Source organism: Pleurodeles waltl, chromosome 2_2 (assembly GCF_031143425.1).
Source record: "Pleurodeles waltl isolate 20211129_DDA chromosome 2_2, aPleWal1.hap1.20221129, whole genome shotgun sequence".
Taxonomy (NCBI): domain Eukaryota; kingdom Metazoa; phylum Chordata; class Amphibia; order Caudata; family Salamandridae; genus Pleurodeles; species Pleurodeles waltl.
In genome coordinates, this window is record NC_090439.1 from 1,158,253,688 (window position 1) to 1,158,275,396 (window position 21,709).

The following is a 21,709-nucleotide window of genomic DNA, read 5'->3' on the forward strand; positions in this document are numbered from 1 at the left end:
CTGCACTGGAAGCCACAAAGAAGTCTCCCGTGGGTTGACGGAATATTCCCCCTGCTCCAGTAGGCATCAAACTTCAGCTTCACTGGTACTCTGGGTCCCCTCTCATCCTGACGAGCGTGGCCCCTGGAACCCAGGTGGTGGACCCAAGTGACCCAGACTGTCCAGTGGTCCAACTGTCTGAATTTGGAGGAGGTAAGTCCTTGCCTCCCCTCCCCAGACAGTAATCCCGTGTACTGTGTGATCTGCAGCTACAGGGGCTTCTGTGCACATTTCCCAAAAATCCTGCATGCACAGCCAAGCCTAGGTCCCCAGCACTCCGTCCTGTGATGCTCAGCTCCCTGAGTTGATCTCCGGTGTCGTGGGACCTCTCTTTGCAGTGTTGAAACGACCGCTGTGTTCAGTCTCCTTGAACCTGTGTTCAAGGACTTCTGCAGGTGCTTCCTTCCTGTCCGTGGGCTCTCTACGTTGCTGAGGGCCCCCTCTGTCTCCTCTCCACGTGGCGACATCCTGGTCCTTCCTGGGCCCGGAAAGCACCCTTTTTCTCCAACCGCGACTCTTACAGGTAGCAAGGCTTGTTTGCGGTATTTTGCCAAGTAAACAACTCTGCATCCTCCAGCACGCTGTGGGACATCATCTGCACGAAGAACTCCCTACCTCCTTTTGTTGTTGCAAAACCTGCAGCTTCTTCCAACCGAAGGCTGCCATTTTACACCTTCATCCGGGCTTTAGTGGGCTCCTGCCCCCGCGGACACTTTATCGACTCTTGGGGTGGGGTCTCCTTTACACCCTTAGTGTTTTCTCACACTCCCAGCGACCCTCTACACACCACACTTGCCTAGGGGTTTGCATTCCACTTTCTTAGTCTATGGTTTGTGTTCCCCAAGGCCTAATGCATCCTATTGTATTTTACAGTGTTTGCACTACTTTCTGATTGTTTTACTTACATGATTTGTTTAGTTATGTATATTTTGTGTATGTTACTTACGTCCTAAGGGAGTATATCCTTTGAGATATTTTTGGCACATTGTCACAAAAATAAAGTACCTTTATTTTTAGTAACTTTGAGTATTGTCTTTCTTATGATATAGTACATATATGATATAAGTGGTATAGTAGGAGCTTTGCATGTCTCCTAGTTCAGCCTTGGCTGCTCTGCTATAGCTACCTCTATCAGCCTAAGTTGCTAGAACACTACTACACTGTACTAATAAGGGATAACTGGACCTGGCATAATGTGTAAGTACCATTGGTACCCACTACAAGCCTCCTGCAATCATTGCAAATGGAGGGAATACGTAACCCTTCTCCTGACTCCAATCCTGAAGGAAGGCATCTGTCACAGTCAGCAACGGGTCTGGTCTCTAACCAAAGAAGCGGGATAGTTGGTGGTCCAGCCAGCATACCAAAATGTTTACAGAGAAAGGTACCCAGCATTCTGAAGCTTGGAAAAGACTTCTGGATGCAGTTTCCACAGGCTGGAATCCCAAAGATGACGGGAGTGCCTATTCTCTTTGCTTGCCCGTAAAGACATTCCGACATGACTGAGATTTGATGGTCCAAGCAGTGCTGCCAAAAATTGGTTGCAATGTTGGAGAGAGCCTTGGAGCGAGTGCCCCCCCGATGGTTGATATATCGGACCGCTGATAGATTGTTCATCTTGAGGAGGACGCACAACTGAATCTTGTTCTTCGTCCAACATCGTACCATGAAAGAGCCGGCTAGAAGCTTCAAGCAGTTGATATATAATTTCTGTTCTTGAGGAGACCCCTGTAGAAGACTCTCTGCATCTGGCTCCCCAACCTGACCTGCTGGCATCCAATTCTGTAATGAGGTCTGGGACCGAACCAAAAAGCACTCTCCCATTCCCTGTTTCCTTGTGGGACAGCCACCAGATGATTTCTTTTTGCACCTCATCTGAGAGAACTACCAGTTGGGAGTAAGTTAGTTCTTTCTTCAGATGAGAAGTCTTTAACCTTTGTGAGGCTTAGTATTGGAGGGGCTCCGGAAAGATGTCCTAGATGGACGACGACAGACGGCCCACCAGGCGAGGGATCTGCCTCAGCGAGGGGTGAAGTTTGACTAGGGTCTTCCTCAGCTTGTGTCGAATCTTCGCCACCTTCTGGGATGGAAGGCTGTGGGCAGTGGTAGTGGAGTCCATGGTGAAGCCCAGGAAAGTTGCTCTCTAGGAAGGAACCAGGCGTGACTTTTTCTTGTTTATCACAAAGCCTAGTCCCTACAGGAAGTTAATGACTATTTGAAGTTGGAGAGATAGACGACGTGGACATTGATCCATTATCAGCAAGTCTTTGAAGTAGATGATAAGGCATTTAACCTGCTCCCCTAGGTGTTCCACGACCGGTTTGCGAACTTTCATGAAGGACGAGGGGCATAGGAGAGCCCGAATTGCAGAGAGGAACATTCAAACGTTTAATGGCACCAAACATACCGGAGGAACCTTCTATGCCCGGAAAAAATTGGAATCGATAGGTGTGCATTTTTTAGGTCCAAGCGGACCAACCAGTCTGAGGGACGTAACACATCTTTCAGGAGGTGGATCCCCGCCATCTTGAAATTGCGGTAGACAAGCCATTCAATGAATTCTCATTAGTTGATGACTGGTTGTAGTTCTTCGTTGCTTTTATCCACCAGAAAGATGTTGTTGATGAACCCATTGGGATGTGGGACCATCCAGCGAATAGGCCCTTTGTCCAGTAGGGAAGAGACTACCTCGTCTATGATGGCTGTCTCTCAGGAGGAAAACTTAAGGGGATGAGGCCATGGTTCCTGATGAGAGACACCATGGAATTCTATGTGGAACTCTTGGACCATTTATAAAACTCAAGCATCTGCTGTAATGGATCTGCAGGTCTAGAGGAAAAATCCCTGTCTGACCCCACTTTTATAAGAGCGGAAGGATGAACACTCATCAGAATTGGAGGAAGAGGAGCTCTCTTTGAATCCTCTGCCCTGCATGTGTTGCCCTCTAGTGGGGTAGAAGTTGGTGAATCTGGGCTGGTCCTGAAAGGAGCCTCGTCTGGAGCCTTGCCCACTGGAAGGGTATTGGGAAAAGTGCATGGCCGACTGAGCCACCTCTGCCATGACTGGCCCCTTGGAAAACCTGAGGGTTAAAGACTTTCTTTATGGAGGACCTGGCCTAGTCTAGGGAGATGGAGGTGTTCACAAACTTGCCCAACTCTTTGATAAAGGGTTCCCCTTAGGCAAGGTTGCATTGTCCAGATGATTCAGGTCCACCTTAGTCAACAGGGAGCAGCAGCACGGTGTGGACAGCATGCAATTGGCGTTACCGAAGGAGATGATAGCATGCTGTGCCCTCCCTGAAAGGGCTTCCATTTAAATAAGGGCACTTGTGCCCTTGCTGTCTTCAGCCCTATCAATGATCTTGATAAGGGGGCCAATAGTTCTTAAAAGCCTATCCTAACATGCCCTCCAGGAGTGGAATATGCCCTTTGTTGGGACTTTTATGACTTGTTTCAGGAAAGTTGCCATTCTGGAGTCAATGTCGGGAGTCAGGGCGACTTTGCCCTCCAAGCCAGGGCAATGACATTCAGCCCAAAGGCATCTGCAGGCTTCATTCTCCAGGGGCTTCCTACGGTGACCCGCCACATAGCTGGCTACCCTTTTTGCCGGGGCCCACTCAGAGGACCAAGAGTAGAGGATGTCATCAGGGCCAAGCATGTCCAAGTCCTGGTCCTGTGCCGCTGGGTTTGCAAAGTAGGGGATGGACTGATGCCAAAGTCTGGAGGACCCTGTCTTATCAGTCCATGGGAGACTCATCATCTTAAGGGTATCGGGATATTGGACCTGGGAATGGTTCAGTAGGACCCAGGATTGGGATAAGGGGGTTTGCCAAGAAAGCTTTCTTAAAATGAGCAAAAGCATCATGATCAACATGATCCTTGCAGGGAAGCTCGGGAGGCACAGGGTCTGGATCTGGGGCAGAATGGAAGGCACCTAAGATCCCAGAGGGGGCAGTGGGCTCCTTCATGGGATTAGGGATATGGGTGCAGGCACGCGCAATTTGTTCCAGCAGGTGATGTTTCAAGGAGCCCATGGTCCCAGCAACCGCCTGATAAATTAAGGCGTCTACCGCCTCATAAAGTTCATCGTCCCAGGGCAGGAACTCTAAGGGGTCCCCTTTTGACTGCTAATCCCCAGAAACCTCCATATATGCTAAAATTAGGTGCAAGTGTGGAATGAGGCAGCGCTGCTCTAGTTTATAAGGGAACACCAGAATATACAGCAAATAAACTTCAAATTTCCAAATGGGCATTAAAGGTGAGCACAGGCAAGCGCTGCTGAATTTATGACCCCAGAGGAGTTCTGACGGGCAAAGCTGCAATATGGGGCTAGAGGTCCAGCCAAGGGTTTTCAATGTGAGGGCTCTATCCCCAGGGACACTCACCCCCAGGTGCAGACACCACCGCGGGGGAAAGGCAGCCTGGGAGCGTGTCCCTATCACAGAAAGCAATCTGCGGTGCGGCCGATGTCAATATTGGATGTTTTGTCTGTTCCATTCCCAAAGGTTCTTGGGATTTGTAGTTTATCATAAAGTTTGAATATGGCTGCTATTGATTAAAGCAAAAGAAGAAAAGCATAATTCTTCCCTCCGGTCATGACATAGAATCACTCCTGTCCATTCACACATAATTTGTTCTTCAAATTGAAACAATTCAGAGGGAAGTCACATTTTATATATAGAACATAATTTGATGACTGAGACTGTTCTAGTTCAAGTGTGATCAATTCTCAGAGCATTTGGAGCCACCTGTTTTAAATGAAAACACCCCGGTATATAGACACAAGGGCTTCTTCCTGAGTACTGGTTATACCCAGTTCTAGTGCTGCAGCTTGTATAAGTAGAGATTTTCTAGCAGAAACAAGAGTTTTAAGCACCTTATCCTGTGCGTTATCCAAAGTGCTTGTTTATTTACACATACAAGTGTGTTAGAAGTATTTTTGGCGTGGTATACTTTGAGTATGGACACTAGTTGTTTCTCAAGTAATGCAGGAGTTATAACAGGTCTGGCGTCTGATCTCAGGAACTCTAGACTATAATACATGATGCATTCAGAATATATAAAACTGTACTGTAATCTACCCTCATTCAGAATTTCAAAGTTCTGCTGTCTTGTGGGACCATTTGGGATATCACAAGCTGTGCTGTGTCATGTGACCCTATCCAGAACATACTCCCATGTGTGTAACTGAACTTGAATTTCACAACTTATATTGTACCCACATTTCTGCCAGAATGTAAAATCTGTTGTGGAAACTGATGTCCTTCTGCCTGTTCTTCTGTTTTGCAGGATGTTAGAAGCGCCCTGGACAGGTAAGGTTGGTTTATTGTCCTCCTCTCAGTGTGTAAGGAGCAGGACTGGCTGCAGTGTGGAAATGTCAGTACTGAGCTCACACAAATCCACTCTGCTGCCCGAGCAGTACTACCACATACAATTATTATATGTAGACCACCTCGTAGCTACTCTCCTGTCTTCCAAACAGTGTTGATGCCCCTCTGATTACTATAATAAACATTCACAGTCTTTAAAAGCTTCTTTCGGTTTTCAGAAACATTACTTGAGTTCTCAAAAAACTGACCTTGAGACTCTTCGAACTCAGAGTCTTGTGAAAATTCCCCCCAAGCCCTTTGGAAACGCACGTATGTCCACAAAAAGCACTTTTGTCCCGAGAAACTACCTCATGTTTTCCACAATCACAGCATACTCAAAACCTCCTTCAACACCTTTTGACCCCACTGCCAGGCCCCAAATGTCCCTCTCGTGCTTTGAAACATAATTGGAATTTGTCTAAAAACCTCATCATCTCGCAAATCTCTCTCATCTTTTAGTAAGGAGCCTGTGTAGGGAGCTAAAGAGCTTCAACCCTAGTTTTATGCCCTAGTTTAAGGGATTGAATGTGCCTATCTGACCGTGAATGATGACCATAATACTAAGAATTAAATTACTACTAAAACTGAAAGTGGGCACAATTTTCTAAAGTTTACTTGGGAATTAGCAGCTATATGAAAGCAAATACTTCTGAGATAGAATACCCTTATAGACCGCTGCAGAGGGCTGTACAAGTTGTTAAAAGCCATGAACCTGAATTATAGGGCCGAGCCACAGGTGAGGGTGTAGAGCAAAGGAGAGGGCCTTTAGCAACCAATATAGCCCGAGGCAGAAGGGCTATAAGTGTCTTAAAACATTCTCCCCTTAGTGGTAAAAAAAGGAGAAACATGAAGACAAGCATTGGAATGTTGGAGCTTCGGGCCTATTCCAGCCATTGTAAGTCTGTAGCTATTCTATTGTCTTCAAGGGAGCGACCAACATCCCAATCTTCTAAAGATGGGTAGAGTAGAGAGACGGGTACTTCAGCTGTTCAAACGGAGACAAAGTTATGCAGTTGCAGAGTTACAGTATTACAATACATGTGTTTTTCAGGCATAATATTCCATATTCAGAGGTTTATGCATAATAGGACATTCCACACAGAGGCTTCATGTACAGAAGACTCTGCAAAACACTTTTAACCCATTTGTGATCAACAGAAGAGCTTTCCCATGGGAAAGACTTTAGAGCTGCTACTAAACTGTAAAGCATACTTCCACTTTTATAGGGAGTTCCTTGCCTAACACATGGGTAATGCACTGTCAGTCCTCAGTGAGAGCATTCAAAAAAAAGTTCTTAAAATTGAGAAATTTGTGAAGTGGAGCGCTTGCTAAAAACAAAAGACAATAAAAAAATGTGCATTTAGTGTCAAAACGATGTACATGAAGGAATAGCATCTGAAGATACTGCTCTGCTCAAGTAAAAATCACAGTTCAATTAAGATGTCCTACGTGTACTAGAACACTCTGCACTGAAAGGGGCGTGTACCTGTCTTGAGTCACAATGTCATGTAAGTGTTCAAAACATAGATATAAATAAGTTCAATGGCCATTCTATAAAAACTACAACTCTATAGTTTCTGCACTTTTCCGCTGATTGTCAGATTTATTTCTCTAATGTGGATATTATTTCCTCTGAATATTTTTTTCAATTTTTGCCTACTTTTATTTTTACTCATTCTTTTGTGATATCTTTCCAGTCCTCAAAGGGCTCCCCTAGTCCTCATAAACCCAACTCTGTTCCTCAGATCTGCTTTTGGTGGTAAGAAACCTTTCTTCATCCTCCAATGACTTCCCTTCAGTCCACCGCATCCTCAGGGGTCAGCATCCTGTCAATCTTCAAACCTCTGAAAGTGTCCAGAACCCTCACTTCTGGCATCAGAGCAGAGAGAGGGAAAGATAGAGACTCAGAAAAAATATTCCGAAAAAAAGAAGATGAAAAGAGAAAGAGATGTATAATAAGACTGTAGTACTCTTCTGCACATTTTAATACTCTTTTAATGCTTACTTAATGTTTACTTTTAGTTGTTTTAATACTCTTTCAATGCTTACTTAAGGTTTACTTTTAGTTGTGGTAAGTTCTATACTGTTAGGGTCGAACCTACTGTTGGGTTCTAGATCCTGGTGGGTGGGAGGCATTCTTGTTATGACCTTCATGCTGTACGGTCGCCTCTTGTGCCTGCTGTGGACCCGCATTAAATGTGACATCTGAAATACAAGAATTGTTGTCAGAAGATTTATTGAAGACAACCCACCTCATTTCCTACATATGGTACCAGGAGTGGGGTTCCGAAGAAGTTCTGGAGGCACTTGAAACCTCAGTATTTCTTCTGGACGCAGACAGGCCCACCGACCAGCACTCAAAGATCGACCCACCGGAGATCGACAGCCTTGTGGACATGTAATTTCGCGCAGCGCTCAAAGTTTGTCTATTTTAAAGTTGTTCGAGATGCAATTGCATATTTTTTGCTGAGCGTTGCAATGCGCGAGCCTGGAAAACAGTGACCATTTCAGTGCGCGAGTGAAAGGATCGCGTGAACTGTTTGTTTTGAGCGCGAGTCTGGAAAACAGTGACCGTTTGAGTGCGTGAGTCAAAGGATCGGGTGAACTGTTTGTTTTGAGTCACAGTGTCGTCACAGCGTGGAGACACAGAACTCTTCTGCACTCTTCTGCATCCAGGAAGTTCGCGTCACAAGGTTGCCAGGTTACCTGTTGTACGCGTAGTACGTGCACCAAGCGCCACGCGTCTCTGGTTGCTTGGATATGCGATGCTTTACGGGTGGCAGTAATTGAGGAAAACCCGGCATTATTTCATAATAAACCGCATGCGAATCGAGTGTTTTAAGCTGTAATTGCTCGAAGTTGTCAGAAAGAGCTACAAGTGAGTTTGAATTGTTTTAACTCCCAAAGGAACCTCGTAGTTGCGCATATTTGTTTTTCCAACGAAGCCACGAATAACTTCTCCTCTCGAATCGCTTTAACTGCTGTTGTCTTACAAGACATTGGATAAGACTTCAACTGGAACAATTGTACTATTTGGCTCACCATACTGGAATTTCAGTTTTTATAATATCTCCGTACCGTGTCCTAAAATAATAATATAAGTAAGGTGCTTGTAAGTTATATATTATGGCTTCCAATCATCTAGTGGTTCATCCTCTGCCTTTTTTACCAAGGGGTGGTAAACCAGACATTAAGTGGAGTGAGTGGATAAGAATTTTTGAAAATTATTTAGTTGCAATAGATGCTAGTGACTTTTCTCCTACAAGGAAATTAGCCCTGCTCTTTAATCACCTTGGTGTAGCTGGGCAGCGTGTGTTTGATAACCTACCTGCCATTCTTTCACCCAGTGGGAGTAGTGGCGATAATGCAGCATGGGATGTGTATATTGAAGGGAAGGAAAGAATTAGGAAACAATTTTCAGATGAATCCAATGTATTACTTGAGAGATTCAACTTTGCAATGTTTAAGCAAGCTATGGATGAATCTGTAGATGAATATTTGGCCAATTTACGCGTGCTTGCTGCAAGGTGTGACTTTGGTAGCAATGTAGATGTGCATATTAGAGACCAGTTAGTATTCCATTGCTATTCTAAGAAAATTCAGGAACGGTTGTTAGCTTGTCGCAATCCTTCTTTAGAAGAAACAGTTGACATAGCTAAGGCTGTTGAGAGGTCCATCGTTACATCCAAAGTGGTGTGTGGACAGACTGAACACGCAAACGTAAATCAAGTGACTGAGGACTCTGAAGTCTGTTACATTAAGGAAAGAAACATGAAACAAAATAGAAATTTTCCTTTATGCTTCCGCTGCGGTTCACGCAGTCATATTGGCAATAGTCAAATCTGCCCAGTGTTAGGCAAGAAATGCTAGAAATGCCAAAAAGTTGGTCACTTTCAAGTAGTCTGTAAACAACCCAATCGTACATACAAACCTCCCAACAGTAGTATGCGAATGAAAGTGAACAATGTCTATACTCTAGATGAGCAGCCAGATAAAGATTGTATGATGAAGGATTGCATGACTAAATTATCCAACGTTGTTTTGACCGTAGATATTCCTACCTCTAAGAAAGTCAAGGGACCTATTTATCAGGCAAAAATTGACTCGATAGAGATATTCGTGATGGCTGACTCTGGTTCACCTATCACTATACTTGCAGCTGTGACGTATCGCAAGTTTTGGCCGATTACAAAGATTTTACAACACGCCGACATCAGTCCCAAAGCTTTCAGGGATCATGACATTGACCTGTTAGGATATTTCTTGGCCACTTTAATTATCTTAGGTTGAAGCACGGTAACAAAAATTTATGTGGCAGTAAACGGCAGAGCCATTGTGGGGTGGAAAGATCTAGCGAAGTTGGGAATTGTGCTCCGTCCTGGATGTCACAACCCTATATCGTTATGAGATTTACCTGTAGAAGTATCAGCGCTTACATTGCCTAATTCTACCGATGACATTGCTACAGAATCATTTGACATTCTTCCAGAATCATTTGTGACAAAGTTCTCTCAGGTATTTGCTGATGAAGATGGCATGGTCAGGGGTTTTGAACATTGCATTAAGTTGAAGGATGGAGCCATTCCTATTTCACACAAAGTAAGGCCAGTTCCCATTTCTGTGAGGGGACAACTTAAAAGTCTTCTAGAGAAACTTGTTAAAGAGGGCATAATAACTCCCACAGACTCGTCAGAATGGGTTTCACCAGTTGTACTCACCAAGAAAAGGAATGGGGATTTGAGGTTATCTGTAGATTTAAGATCTCTGAAAAAGAACATACTCATAGACTGTCATCCCCTTCCTCGCTTTCAAGAAATGATCTCTAGTTTGGGTACCTCAAAAGTTTTCTCCACAATAGATTTATATTCTGCATATCATCAGATTGCTCTCAGTGAATGTTCTCAAGACCTCACGATGTTTGTGACCCCATTTGGCGCATTCAAATAGCTTAGACTACCCTTTGGCCTAGCGTCTGCGGCGAGTGTCTTTCAGAAGATGATGGACTCTCTATTTGGTAATATCACGAATGTGTGTGCTTTTCAGGATGACATTCTGTTACACACTGAGAACATGGCAAAACATAGAACTCTCCTAGACAAAGTATTTTCCATCCTCAGAGATTGTGGCATGACCATTAAAAGCAAGAAATGTAAATTCTTGGTGAAGAGCGTGGAATATTTAGGCCACACTATTTCTGCAGAAGGAATTAAGCCCAAACAAGGGAACTTGGAGGCAATCACTAATGCGCCCTGTCCCACCAACAAGGAGGAGCTCTGCTCATTTTGGGGCTTGTGTGAATACTATTCAAGGTTTGTTGAAGGCTATGCCATGATAGTACAACCGCTCAGATCCTTGTTGAAGAAAGGTAGCGAGTTTGATTGGAGTGGGCAAGCACTCAATGCATTTGCTACCATCAAAAGAATTGTCGTGTCAGCTCCAGCCTTGAAATCTTTCATACCTTCTGCTAAGTCTTTTATTACTGTTGACGCTAGTCTTAAAGGTCTTGGTGCGGTGTTTGGGCAATGGGTCGGGGATCAAGAACACACTATTGCTTTCGCATCCAAATCCTTCTCTGAAGCTGATGGCAATTATAGTACTATCAAGAGAGAAGCGTTAGCTTGTGTCTGGGCAGTCCATAAATTCAAAACCTATATCTGGTGCACGAGTTGCATTCTATACACTGATCATAAGCCCCTTGTATTCCTTATGGATGGAAATGGCCTAGGAAAAGCATCCTCAAGATTAGTAAGGTTGCTTTCCAAATTCCAAGAATACAATCTGGATGTTAAGTATCTTCATGGTGGGAAAAATGTTAGGGCGGACTGTCTTTCTCGGTTGCCTCTGCCTTTGTCTCAACCAAATGCTGAAGATGATGACACAATATGTGTAGATGGAACTTTAGACATGGTTTCGGCTTCGGAAGGCTTATTTTCCGAGCAGGATTGGAATTCACGTATGCCCAGAGATGCATTATTGTCTGAAGTGATGTACCATATTAAGCATGGTTGGCCCAACAACAAGAAGCTTAGTGGGGAGCTCAACACATTTCGTCAGCTGGCTGCAGAGCTGTCATGTGAAAATGGAGTCTGCATGAGGGGCTCAGTTTGCATTCCACCGTGTGAATTGAAACCTCTTTTGATAAAAGCTGCACACGAAGGTCATCTAGGTATATCAGCCTCTTACAGGAGACTTAAGGAGAAGTACTGGTGGCCGGGTCTTGATAAACAGGTATCTGATTTTGTGGGTCACTGCCCTTCATGTGTGGTGTCTAATAAGCATTGGAAATGTCACACTAAACCTTTACATACTATTCCTTTTCATAATGTTGCATGAGAAGGTGTTGCTGTTGATTTTTCAGGTCCCTTTCACATTTTTCGAAGTGATTTACTACACTTTTGTTGAGCACGCTGACACAGAATCAGTCATATCATTCTTATCGTATCTATTCTCTTTGGAAGGTCCACCGTCTGTTATTGTCACTGACAATGGGGTACAATTTACTTCTTCCAAAATAGAGAATTTTATGACTATGTTTGACATTAGACATTCACGTGTATCTTTGTATAGTCCAGCTTCCAATGGACTAGTGGAAAGGGCCAACCGCATTCTGAAAGAGGGTATCCAAACAGCCATAGCGACTAATTGCAATCTGATCGAGTTTTTGAATGAGAAAATATGGGTATACTTGAACACACCACATTCTACTACTGGTCTTTCTCCTTTGGTGTTGCTCAGAGGTAGGGAATCTAGATCCCGATTGTGTCCAAGATGGATGACTTCCTTTTGTAACAAAACTACGAATGTGGATTTGGATGAGTTGAGACAGAGAGTATGTGAAAAACAGATGGTGCAGAAACATGACTATGATTCACGGAAATATGTGAATGACGTTCAAATCAATGTGAATGATTGGGTTTTAATTAAAAAACCGTACAAAGTGTCTAAGGGAACATCGAAATTTTCTCTACCTGTCAAAGTGATTAAAGTTACGAAATATTCTGTTCTGCTGGAAGGTAAAGAATGGTGGAACAGAAACTGTGTTGTTCCTATATCCTCGCCACAAGCAGAGATTTTCAAACATGTATATGCAGGGCGAGAAGACGATACCAGCTCTAGTAGCACATTTATCGAGGATCCTGCACGGAAGAGGACGGAGGACAGGAGGACAGGCCACGAAAACGGAAGCAATTATTGCCAGGTGGAGAACTCTTGTGACGATCATGAATCCAATTCTGCTCCGTTTCCAGTTGCAGACCCTGTATATACGCGCAGTCGCAGACTTGTTAGGATTCCATCAAAGTTTGATGATTACGTTTTAGGCTAAGTTTCTGTTTGTTATTATATCTATTGTTTATAATATATTTCTTTTTTTTTTTTTTCTTTGTTTTGTTGTAAAGGAGGAATATGATGTAGTACTCTTCTGCACATTTTAATACTCTTTCAATGCTTACTTAAGGTTTACTTTTAGTTGTTTTAATACTCTTTCAATGCTTACTTAAGGTTTACTTTTAGTTGTTGTAAGTTCTATACCGTTAGGGTCGAACCTACTGTTGGGTTCTAGATCCTGGTGGGTGGGAGGCATTCTTGTTATGACCTTCATGCTGTACGGTTGCCTCTTCTGCCTGCTGTGGACCCGCATTTAATGTGACATCTGAAATACAAGAATTGTTGTCAGAAGATTTATTGAAGACAACCCACCACATTTCCTACAAAGACATGGGTCCCTTGCTCACTTTGCAGCTGGATTCAAGCTAGCCTGGCTGATGAAGGGTGATACCCTGAAACCGGTCCCAGGATGTTTGTTTCTGGTCCAGGGAGGACCTGGCCTGGCAGCTCGGGTTGGACTGTTCCCATGGGAAACAGGGTCAAGTCTGATTTGCATATGGTTGGGTCCAAGCTGGGGTGGCATGGTGGGCAAAAGAACAATGGATTAAACCCAGGTCTGTGATGGGGGTGAGTGTTTGAAAAGTATCAACACTTCGTCCATCATCCTTTTGTGTTGCTAAAATTCAGGGACCCTCTGGAGGATCTCTGAGTACTACCCCTGGGGTGGTGATGGACAGGGGAGTGGTCACTCCCCTTTCCTTTGTCCAGTCTCACGCCAGACCAGGGACTGGGAGTTTCTGAACCAGTGAAGATTGGATTATGCAAGGAGGGCACCAAATTTGCCCTTCAAAGCATTTCTAGTGGCTTGGGGAGGCTACCCTCCCAAGCCTGTAACACCTATTTCCAAAGGGAGAGGGTGTAACACCCCTCTCCCAAAGGAAATCTTTTGTTCTGCCTTCCTGGGCTTGCACTTCTCAAGCAACAGAAGTGCAGAAACCTGTCTGAGAGGTGGCAGGAGCTGGGGCTGCCTGGAAAACCTCAGAAGGCTGGAATGGCAATATTGGGGGTCCTCTAAGGAGCCCCCAGAGTGCATGGAATCATACAATCAATGCTTGCAAAAGCATTGGGGTATGATTACAACATGTTTGATACCAAACATTTCTATGTTCGGAGTTACCATTATGTAGCTGGACATAGGTAGTGACCTATGTCCAGTACACACGTAAAATGGCATCCTGGAACTCACAAACTCTGGGAAAATGGTCCTGGAGGTCATGGGGCACCTCTGCTAGTGCAGGGGTGCCCTCACACAAAGGTACTCTGCACCCTGCCCTCAAGGTCGGAGGGCCTGCTATAGGGTTGACTTATAAGGGACCTGGTGCAGTGCATATGGTAGTGAAAGGGTGCATGCACCTTTTCACACAGGCTGCAATGGCAGCCCTGGGTACCTAGGTACCATATACTATTGATTTATAAGGGGGCACCAGTATGCCAATTGTGGGTGAAATACTGGGTTACCAGTATGCAATAACCGTACTTTAAGGGAGAGAGCATAACTACTGGGGTCCTGATTAGCAAGATCCCAGTAGACGCAGTGAAACACACTGACAAACAGGCCAAAAGTGGGGGTGACCAAGCTAGAAAGAGGCTACTTTCCTACAGGATCTCACAGATAGTCATACTCAGCACTACTGAGATTTTAAAGGAAGTCTAAATGGGAGAGGAAGAAAGGAAGAGGTGGGAAGAGAGAGAGAGACAGACAGACAGAAGGAGAGAGAGAGAGAGTGAGCCTGACAGACTCAGGAGATCGCAAGAGTGAGTTGAAGATCAGGAGGCATATGTAGAGAGTGATAGAGGGGATGGAAGAGATAGTGTGTGATTATTCACATCTGCTTTTGAGATCCCAAGAACTGTCAGCGACTCTAACAAACCAAGAGAGTTAGGAAGAAAGATAGAGAAAAATTTAAAAAGTGTGTGTTTGGGGGTGTGTGCCAAGTATTATTCAGTTACACAGAAGCGAAGAGGGACTGAGAGAGATGCAGATGCTGAGACTGATATAGAGTGTGAGGGTAGTAACAGCAATTGTGCACAATTATGTTTGTGCTGTTAGAGTCGCACAGAGCGAAGAAAAGAGGGAGAGGGTGGGAGGATGAAATAAAGTTGAGACAACGCGGCATAGAGTGTGCGTGAGTGTTTGTGTTTTTAGTAACAATCAATGTGCAGATACCTGTACGATATCTGCAGCTTTCTGCAAGAGAGGGCCATAGAGAGTGAGTGTTGAACCTGGCCCTTTTTGTGGAATCATCCCCAGACTTTTTGCCTCCTTCCTCCTATTTTTTCTGACCTCTTGTTGTTGGCTCTTGGACTCTGAGCACTTTATCACTTCTGATCAGTGCTAAAGTGCAGGTGCTCTCCCTTCCAAAGTTTGTATGATTGGCTTATACCTAATTGGCATATTTAATTTACCTGTAAGTTTCTTGTACAGTGGTATGTCTATACCCAGGGCCTGTAAATTAAATCCTGCTAGTGGGCCTGCAGCGCTGTTTGCGCCACCCACAGAAGTACCTGTCTCTGGCATGCAAGCGCAGGGCCTGCGTACGCAGTTTCTGCCACAGGGACCTGGCATCTAAATTTACTTGCCAGGCCCAGAACTGGACAGGGTGGTATGTATGTAGAAGTCAGGACATGTAGTGACAAACAGCCTATTTGGTTTCTCACTGCCGTGAGTGCTGCCCTGCTCATAGGTTTGCATTGGAAATGTCCTTCCTTATGACGAGGGAGTATTGTCTGATTTATGAGGGGAAGTGTAGGCATGTTTGGTATGGTTGTAATGGTAGTGAGAAATGCTGCTTACAGGTGGGGGTGGATTTTTTATTATCATTACACAAATGCTACTTCTAGAAAGCGAGCATTTTTTTGTGCTGATGACTTTGGTGTTTTGCAGGTTGACTCCAATCCACGTCTGGGCACGGTGACAATTGGGCTTTGTGCATATTTTTCAGACAGCCTGTACACAGGGACACCATGTACGCAGGGAGGGTGGAGGTGTCACAGAGGTGCTGAGAGAAGGGGAGGCGGGGCACATTTATATCTGTAAAGGCTGTGCCCTGGCCTCACACAAAGGGCTCATTTACCCCCAACTGATGTCTGGAGCCTGTGCTGGAGGAGAGAGGGGACACTCCTGGAGCCAGTTGCAACTGGTTGGAACCTCTTCTCCCCCTCTTTGTTAAACTTTTGCAAAACTGAGTATAAGTAGAGGGGAGTTTTCCCCACATTTTGGAGACACTAGAGACACTTGAACATGCTTGTAACTGGACACAGAATGCTGCTGGAGGGACTCACCAGGAACCTCCTTGGAGTGCTGCTGCTTTGGTGCCCTGTGACCTGCTGGCTTGCTTGGAGGAACTGCCACTGCCTGCATCCCCTTTGTACTGTCCTGTTGCTGGGCCCTACTGCCCTGTGCTCCACTTGTGTCCTCTAGGGGCTGGGTGCTGTGGCCTGCCCCCATGCAGTAGCTGGCTTTGCCCTTGATTGCTGCAGTGCAAAGAAGAGCGCTTGATCCTTTCAGCCAGTGCCCGGGAAGCACTGTGTTTTTTGTGTTGCCCTGAAGTGCTGTCTAAGTCGATAACAGCATGTGAAAAGCTCTGCGTGAGGAAGCCAAGCACGCCTGAAGCATTCCCTGTGATTGGTGCCCCCAGGGAACCGGAGCGCATTTGGAAGTGCCCGCGGGGCTCAGGAGAGCTTTTGGTGGTGCCGCTGGGGCACCAGCAGGAACAGCTCTTCGATAGGATCACCACTGCAACCTGGGGAGAAAGCACGTTTGCCTGCCAGTCGGGCAGGACAAAGGCACCGCTGGTGGAATGGGAGGCCTGATTGGTGTGCCTCGGTCAGAGCAGGTGTGGGGCTGGTGAAGCCGCAACGTCAGCAGGAGCCCATCTGCTACTGGCACAGGTTAGCCACGGCCCCGTAAGCCCTGGGGAGGCTCCGGGTGCGCTGTCCGTTTGGGCCATCGAGTGCGCACTGAAAGCTCCGGGGTAGCTGGCCCACGCATGCCAGGGAGGCTTACCTCTTTTCGTCTTGACAGGAGCGTCTCAGCTCCTCCCCCAGTGTAGTGGGCAGTGGCCCACCTGGTAACCCCTACGCATATCGAGGCCGCCCCCGTGAGAGGAGGGGGTGCCTCCCAGTAAGTGCCTGTGTTAGCGAGGCCTCGGTCCCATTCTTTTGGCAGTACGCTAGGCTGGCAGGACAGGGAGGAATGCCTCGATGGAGATTCCTTGCCTGCCCAGCCTCCTTGGGGGAGATTTTTACTTTGTGTGGATGTTTTGACCTCCCGGGCGATCTCTTCTGCTACTAGTGCATGCCCTAGCCAACCAGAAACCCTATTTCTAACAGTGAGGAGCACAACGTGATGTGAGAGAAGAAGAAAGAGTTATACAGGTAATCAGATAAATAGAAAGGGAGATGGTGAGAGAGAGAGGCCATGTGTATTGGTTGCTGAGGTTTTCAGTGTCTGCTGCAAGATCGTCAAGCTTGTATCATCATGTGCTAATCCCTGTAAGATCCTTAGCAGAGGGGTGTGCATAGTAGAAGGGATAATGTGTGACACCTTTGGTTGCCCCCCAGATCTGTTGATGAGTGTGTGTGTGTGTGTGTGTGTGTGTGTGTAGTGAGACACACCAGCTGCTCTCCTCTGATTACAGTATTCTATTTCCAGTACCAGGTGTTTGTGCTGTTCCATTTCAGACCCTGTCGCCTCTGAGTCTTCTGTAACATGAACATGATTTGTGTGTCCTTCAGGTGTAAGAAGGTGACGTTTCAGGGTCCACAGAGTGAGATGAAGAAAAGAAAGGAAAAAGAAGTTATAAAAACTCTGAAAGCTGAAGAGGAGATGAAGAAATGTAAAGGTAAATAGAGTTGTGCTGAATGTAATAATATTTTGGTGTCCACACTGAGGCCTTCGGCCTCCACCAGATACAGCTACAGCTTTTAATGTGGAAAGATCCTACTATTGTAGTATTCCTAATAGGACTGTGTGCTCTCTACCTCACTGTATTGTTACGTTCAGCATACCATGTAGTGTAGTGTGCTGCCTCTCATTGTGTGTTGTCTAGAGCAGAGTGCCAAGTGTTCCCTTTACTGAATTAGACAATTATGTTTTGTTTTGTACAGTGTGCTATCTTTATTATTATGATATATTGTGCAGCTTATCATCACGTACAGTTGTCTTTTGTGATGTGCCATCTAATAGGTTGTGCTGTCTAGTGCAGTGTTCTTTCAGCTGTGTATCGCGGTGTACCATGCATCATTGAAGATCATCTAGGGCAGTGTGCTTTGAGCTGTGTACCACTGTGTACCATATATTGCTGAGGACCATCTAGTGCTTTGAGCTGTATACCATGGTGTACCGTGTATCACTGAGGCAAAGGGTGGCCTAGACCTTGAGTGACTCCCCATCAACAAGCAACACTCGTCATACTCCTAATACACCCATACAAAGCTGTGCACAACTCCCACCTACCTACCGCCAACAATTGCATTAACTTTCACATACCTACCCGACACCTACGGCCAGACTCCTATGTGCACACATCCCCCACATCCCCAGAACCAGCAGCCGTGCTTTCTCATACCCCGCTCTCAAAGCCTGGAACACAGCGCTAGGATACCCTGCCGGGTGAATTGTACTCTGTGCAAATACTTATATATATAAATAACATAGTAGATGACCTCGCGCAGTGTAATATCTAGTACAGTGGTGTCCTACCGCAGAGCACAGTGAGCTCTTTAGTGCAGTCAACCTTTCCTCTTGTCCACCTTGGACCACATTTGACTCTGCTGGAGAGCAGAGGACTTTCTTTGCTGCAGGATGAAAAGCCTGGAACAAGCTTCTCTCATGAGAGCCCTCAGTGCAGTGGGTCATTAATTTAATTCCACAGTGGTGGTATGGGACCAGTAACCACGCCAGGCACATAGTCCACTCTGACTGGGCACAGCCTGGTCAGGACCATGCCCCAGATGGCAGGCCTTACCCTGGATGGCCTTGAGTGCAGGAAGCAGAATTGTGCCCGAGTCATGGCGCTATGCCATGCTGGAGCCCCCTGTCCATCCTGGAGGAGCTGCCGGCGTGGCGGATTTGCAGGGACAGTCCCAGTTTTTCACCAGCTCTTTCTGCAGATTTTGGGAAATTTACCTCATGTCCCGATTTTTATAGAGGGTCGACTGGTGGGAGTTGCCTTTTTATGTTTTCCAAAACAGCCATAGTGAGCAGCTGCCATAAGAATTAATTTAATTAACAGCCATAATACTGGCTTTAAAAATTCCATTTTATTTATGTTCCTACTGCCCCTTCTGTAAGTCTACTCTGGGAGCTTCGTTAATGTAAAATCCTGGTCACCCTATCGTGGTGGCCGCTGGACTGTTTCTTCCGGAGAGTCAGAGACTGCGCCATGTGGGTAGTAGCCTGCCTCTTGCAGAGTGTCTGAGGGCGTGCCGTGTGGGCGCTAGTCTGTCTTTTCCTGAGAGTCCGAGGGTGTGCTGTGTGGCCAAAAGCATGTCTCTTCCTGTAGGACTCACGTCAGTCCTCTGTCTGCTTTCTGATATCCACAGGTGCCCGTGGGCTCTGCCTGGGCACCTGTGGAGATCAGAAGGCAGTCAGAACAACCTTTTATTTCTGGGTGGCAACAAACATTGTGCAAATGGGACCCCCACTTCGAGAGCCTCAGAGAGAGAGCCCCCCCCAGGCACAAGGGAACAAGGTCAGTGACTGGGGGAGGTGCCAGGAAGTAGCAGCACCCATGTGCTCCCCCCCACACCTGCGAGAGACCTCCTCAGAGAGAGAGAGAGAGAGAGAGAGAGAAAGGGAGAGACCCCCCTAACCCAAAGAAAAGGGCTCATTGACTGGGGGTGGTGCCAGGAAACAGCAGCACTCATCTGCCCCCTCCACGCGCAAGACACCCCTTCAGAGAGAGACAGGCCCCCACCCCCAAAGGAAAGAGCTCCCTGACTGGGGGTGGCACCAGGAAACAGCAGCACTCATGACATGCAGGGAGTTCTGCAGCACTCATGACATGCAGGGTGTTCTGCAGGCCGCCACATGACAGGGTCAGTCTCAGAAGGTTCAGGCAGCAAGGTGCTCAAGGTGCTACAAATGGGGGATAAAGCATGTGTTATAAATGAATCTTCGAAGGATACACAGAGCAAGTGGGACGAACAGTTTATTCAAGACTCCTCACAGAACAATGCCACACCAGCCTCCAACATTCTATGGCAGACTCCCAGCCAGCCCAGTGCCAACATTCTAAGGTAGGCAGGAGCATACCATTACTAAGATTGTAATATATATAGATAACAAATTAATTTATCCCAATACTTATTACAACATAATTTATAATACACTATTTACAAGACATAGAATAGAACCATTTGTTGATAGTTTCCCTGTTATATTGTTTTTCTTTTCTCTTGACCAATCTTATGCTTATAACATATCTCCTCCCCTTACGAAGCGAACACAAAGTCCTTGTGCCACTTGGGTACTTTCCTGGTTCGGGAACTCCATCTCCCCCGCTGTGCCCTTGCAGTATGTTTGGCGTTGTCCTTGGTAATTGGATCGTCTTCTTGCCTGTCAACAGTCCCCTGATGGCGCACAATCCGGTCCATACTCCAAATTTTTCCATCCTCTAACTTAACCATGTTACGATATACATTTTTAATCTTAATGGGTTCTGAAAATTTACTACAATGTTTTTGTGCGTGGTCCGGGAGCCTGACCTTGAACCATTGCCCCACCTGCCATGTCTTATTTTTGGTTCCAAATTTGTTATTATACCAGTTCACGTATTTTACTTGTTTGCGTCTGAAACACTCTTCAGTCACTCCCTTTTGCACACACACATGCTCACCCCCCAGTAACCAATTTGGGTTTAATTTAGTACCTGGTTGCCTTCCTTTCAGAGACTGGAAAGGTGATAATCCTGTGTGTGTGTTAGGAGTGGTGTGGTACGACCACAACATCTGATTTAGTGCTGTTTCACATGACAACCCTGAGGCTCTAGCTCTTTGAATACACTCCTTGAACATTCTATTCATTCTTTCCACCAACCCCTTGGCCTTAGGATTGTGTAAAGCAGTTCTGAAATGTTGGACACCCCACTTCTGAAGGAACTCTCTCATCTTGTCGGGAGTAACCTGCAAACCATTATCAGTTACTATGGTGCTGGGAATTCCTTCCTTCATAAATGCCTCTGTTAGGAAGTTAATAGCATCTACAGTAGATATCTGATTCACAATATTAAACATTGTCCAATGTGAATGATAGTCTATAAGCACAAAGATGTAATGCCCCTTGCTTCCCAGATACTCACTGGGTCCTAAAATGTCAAGCCCAAGTTTGTCCCAAGGCTTCACTGGTATGCTCACAGGCTACAGTGGGGCTTTACGTGTTAGGTAGGTTTTATCACTCATTACACACCAACCATTCATGCACAACATTCTCCACTTCACTAACCATCTGTGGGAACCAATATTTAGCCCGTAGCTTGTTTTTGGTGAGACTGCGTCCGAGGTGTCCCTCATGAGCCAGTTCCACCAATCTGCCCCATAATTTGCAGGGGGTATGATTCTTTCACCCCTCATTACTAGATTGTTGGAGATATGTAACTCAAATCTGACATTCCAAAAGCCCTTAAGATCTTCCTCCACATCCTTTATTTTATTAGGCCACCCTCTGACAATTCTCTCCTTAAGTAATCGTAGCGTCTGATCCTTTTTCGTTTCTTCCACCCATTCCTCTTTCGTAAGCCTGGCTAAATCTATCCACAATATGGGTTCACACACCTGTGATTCTTCTTCTTGACTACCCTCTCTTACCAAATTAGGTCTTGTAGATCTGAACAGATAGTCGGCAATAGTGTTTTTGTTACCAGGAACATACACAACATTAAAGTTGTAACCTTCTAGACCTAACATCCACTTGGC

General features: G+C 45.6%; 1 protein-coding gene across 2 annotated transcripts in view; it reads left to right on the forward strand.

Annotated features, from left to right (window-relative positions):
* LOC138274952 (E3 ubiquitin-protein ligase TRIM39-like) overlaps window positions 1–21,709 on the forward strand; it is a 104,816-nt gene that overhangs the window by 52,333 nt on the left and 30,774 nt on the right. The window contains exons 3-4 of one of the 2 annotated variants that reach the window (XM_069219062.1): window positions 5,328–5,350; window positions 17,531–17,637. In XM_069219062.1, coding sequence (XP_069075163.1) covers window positions 5,328–5,350; window positions 17,531–17,637 — 130 coding nt within the window. Of the gene's footprint in view, window positions 1–5,327; window positions 5,351–15,991; window positions 17,171–17,530; window positions 17,638–21,709 lie in introns of those variants that run through there. The other variant, XR_011200400.1, reaches the window with a different exon arrangement.